Source organism: Pinus tabuliformis, chromosome 8 (assembly GCF_031772625.1).
Source record: "Pinus tabuliformis cultivar Carrire ecotype Pingquan chromosome 8, CPIR1, whole genome shotgun sequence".
In the NCBI taxonomy this organism is placed as follows: domain Eukaryota; kingdom Viridiplantae; phylum Streptophyta; class Pinopsida; order Pinales; family Pinaceae; genus Pinus; species Pinus tabuliformis.
Genome location: NC_142294.1, coordinates 82,141,962 through 82,145,876, shown reverse-complemented (window position 1 = coordinate 82,145,876; position 3,915 = coordinate 82,141,962). Strand labels below are relative to the sequence as shown.

General features: G+C 38.5%; 1 protein-coding gene across 1 annotated transcript; it reads right to left on the bottom strand.

Moving 5' to 3' along the window:
* Nucleotides 1-429: 429 nt before the first annotated feature.
* LOC149234242 (LEAF RUST 10 DISEASE-RESISTANCE LOCUS RECEPTOR-LIKE PROTEIN KINASE-like 1.2) lies at nucleotides 430-2,707 on the bottom strand. Its single transcript, XM_089461131.1, has 3 exons — nucleotides 1,930-2,707; nucleotides 1,636-1,659; nucleotides 430-1,513 (listed from the first exon to the last, which is right to left on the bottom strand). The coding sequence occupies exons 1-3, from the start codon at nucleotides 2,651-2,653 to the stop codon at nucleotides 486-488; spliced, it is 1,776 nt and encodes a 591-aa protein (XP_089317257.1). The 5' UTR covers nucleotides 2,654-2,707; the 3' UTR covers nucleotides 430-485.
* Between the last annotated feature and the right edge of the window lie 1,208 nt (nucleotides 2,708-3,915).

Sequence of the window (3,915 nt, the reverse complement as noted above, 5' to 3'; positions counted from 1 at the left end):
TTATTCTGAAAGTTAAGATTTGATTTTTATTTTTTCAAAATACATTATAGCAAATAAATTTGACTAAATTACTTACAAACTTTTAAAAAATGATTCAACTACATTTGTAAAATCTTGAAATTACATAAATAATGCATATACATAATTGCACTAATTTCACCATAAGAATAAACACGATTAAATATGATTAATCTTTACGGAGTAATATTTACATATATGATAGCCTACATGAAGCAGCCAATAATAGCCTTGATAGCAAGGATTTTGATCTCCACCGAAAAAAATTGGGTCCTAAATTAAAAAAAACCATACATATATATATATTCACAGACAACAAAATTTATATTAACAATAATAAAAAAATGTTTTTATATCCACAACGGAAAATTTATACAAAAATATATGATATAGGTAAAAATAGATATCAAAAGTCATGTGAAGGTTCGTTGTAAAAGCAAACCCCTCATTACAAAAAATCTTCAATTTTATACACTGGTACCACTAGAACATCTGATTTTCTCAAGCTGTGAAACAACTTCCTCCATAGCCGGTCTCTCATCCCTCTCTGAGCCCAGGCATCTGAAGGCCAATTCTGCAACCGCTATCACCATTACCTTTACATCATGATTCGCTTGAATCTCCAACTGCGGATCCACTAGTTCATGCAAAGCCCCTTCTTGAATCCTCGTTATCGCCAAGTTAGCAAGGTTGATTTCCCTTCTGTTCCGATTTATGTCCATCGCTACTTTGGCAGAGATGACCTCCATCAAAACGACCCCAAAGCTGTAGACATCGGATTTGTCAGTCAGCTGATAGCACTGATAGTACTCTGGATCAACATACCCTGGTGTCCCTTGTGGGATAGTAGTCACATGTGAGGCATCCACAGGCAGGAGCCTGCAGAGCCCAAAATCAGCCAATTTGATATCCAAATTATCGTCCAAGAGAATATTAGAGGATTTCACGTCTCTGTGGAATATAGGCGGCTCAAGGGCGTGAAGGAAAGCCAAGGCCTGGGCAGTTTGAATAACAATGTTCAAGCGAGCATTCCAAGGTAAACCCTTGGAGCTTTTGCGATCGCCATGAAGATGATCGGCCAGGGTCCCATTTGGGACATATTCGTACACAAGCAACAGCTCTGGACTGTCTGCAGAGGTGCAGCCATAAAGACGAACGACGTATGGATGATTCAAGGTCGAAAATATTTTCACCTCGTTGATGAACTGCTCGACTCTTCTAGAGTTATCGTGATAAAGTCTCTTTACGGCTACAATTCGCCCGTCCCAAAGTTTTCCCAGATAGACCGACCCGAACCCTCCAACCCCAAGTTCGTTCTCCTCGTGGAAGCAATTTGTAGACTCCCGAAGTGCCTCGTAAGTAAATATGGGCAAATTGCCCATCTCGCGCCCAAGCAAATGTCTCGGAAGGGCCCCGCTAGGTGGAGGTTTTCTGTTCTTCAGATGATAGGTTAGGGACAGTACCGCTAACAGCGCAGCTCCTCCAACGGAGCAACCTGCGGTGGAATGAAGAGATTGATATCAATGTGATCTATGTCCAACCGCGAACAGTATATGGAAACCAATTCAGCGCAGGGTTAAAACGGAGAAACAGTATAGGAAGAAATCATCAATTTACCTATTATAATAGCTGTTCGGCGACCTGTAAAGCAGCCATAACACAACTATTGTAAGTAACAGGAAGGATTTAGATATACATATAACGATATCTTCTTGTTTGTGAAGATGGGCCACGAATTGTCCTTATAAGAATCCCACTTCCCATTTCTTCGGTGGCTAAGAATAAATATATATATAAACACTATGGAATATGGGCTACCCAACTCTAAATAATAACACTAAGATTGTGAAATACTCTCTCAATATTAACTGAACTGACAGTCAATTTGCGAAAATTTTAAGAAGAGCATACCGTGGCCGTGGCAATTGTCTGTACGGGGTCCATCCTTGCAATAACACACGAACGGTGCAATTGAATCCGAAGTGTTATAACGGTAACCACATATCCCCTGACTTGCTTCACATGATTTACAGCTTTCATCTCTCTTTGTATCGCTGTAAAGCAGTTCCATGAGTCCCACATTAACTGTTACTTGTGTCTTAGAACATCCCGGAGTCCAATTCCCATTTTCGTATAAACTGTAAGAGACACTAGAATTACATTTCCCACTAACCAATATTGAGTGGTCCAGTTGACCCTGTTTGTTACAATTGAACACGTTTAGGGTCCTGTTCTCTTTAGCAATCCTCAAAGCTATGTCTGTACGCCGTGGAGGCGGTCTCTGAATGTCAATGGGATCATCTAAGAATTTGCACTTCTCGCCCCTCGCAATACTGAAGAACTTGGTATGGTAGATAAACTCTAGTATTGTGTAATTCTGGCCCTGAATTGAGATCACTGGAGCTAAGTTGTGCACACAGTCGATCTGTAAGCTAGGGTGACCGCATCCACGCTTTCCTACCCCGAAAGGATACGGTATCTCCATATGCCTACATTTATTAGCATTTCCGCAATACTGGTATTGCACGTCAAAGCATAAGGAGCAGGGGAATAGCGAGGCGCAGAATGCAGTAAGGATAATGAAGAATAGCTGTGGAGGCAGGGAAGGAAGAGGGCGATGAACATATAATTCCATCCAGAGAAGATGGGATGCTAGGCATCGAATCGCCGTTGGGAAGACAAAAATGACACAGCAACAGAACGGAATGAACGACAATGAAGTGTAGGTAGTGTTAAATAGCTCAGGAAAGTCTATTAAATTAAACGAAATCAACTTAGGAAAGTTTGAATGAAAATATCTCCGGAAGAGGCCTTGGAAAGCGGTGTCGTGTCGGTGTTGGGACAACTTGGTGAGCAAGCAAGCATGGAGCTAACCTATGGTTAGCTGAGACAGTAACTAACATACACTCCAATTAATGCGGGGAGACCTGTATTTCCAGGCTTCGAATAATGCTGAGACAGTAACCAACATACACTCCAATTAATGCGCGAGACCTGTATTTCCAGGCTTCGAATAATCAGTCCTCCCACCTAAATCTTAGGTACCATTTGGAGCGTAGAATATGCAAAGTCCACACGGAACAAGCACGTTTCATCCAGTCAATAGCAAAACGTTAAAAATTACCTGCTCTTTGAATTTTGTAGGTGCACGAAGACTTTAAAAGCTGAAATAGCTAAAAAAACCGAAATAAGATACATGACTTTGGTGGAGAAAGGGAGAAAAAAAGGTACAGACATAAGACTTTGGGTGCAGAAAGGGAGAAAAAAAGCGACAGACCTAAGACTTTGGTGGAGAAAGGGAGGAAAAAGCGACAGAGTTAAGATTTGGTGGAGCAAAGGACGAAAAAAAAAAAAAAAAAAAACGTCTTATTCATAAAAGTTATGTTCACTAAATAAAAAAGAACGAAAAAAATAATAATAAAAAAACGTCTTATTCATAAAAGTTATGCTCACTAAATAAAAAAAGACGACGTGCGATGTTACGGTTGATTATATTTTAGTTAAAACAAACACCAAGTATTAATTAGGATATATCCGAAAAAAATAATAATAAAAAAGCGTCTTATTCATAAAAGTTATGTTGACTAAATAAAAAAGCGACGACGTGCGATGTTACGTTTGATTATATTTTAGTTAAAACAAACACCAAGTATTAATTAGGATATATCCGATTTCATATAGTTTTATGGATGTAATTTTGAGATTATGTTATTGAAAAATTTGAAAAAAAAATTATAATTTGTATGGTTTAAGTTAGTAATGGTTAATGGACCAATACAAAAGGAGAAACTAATAATAAATTGATATTAAGAGTGGATAAAATAATGGTTTGTTTAGACAGATGGATTTGCATGATTTTTTATGGGTAAATACTAATTAGTTTATACATTTACAATT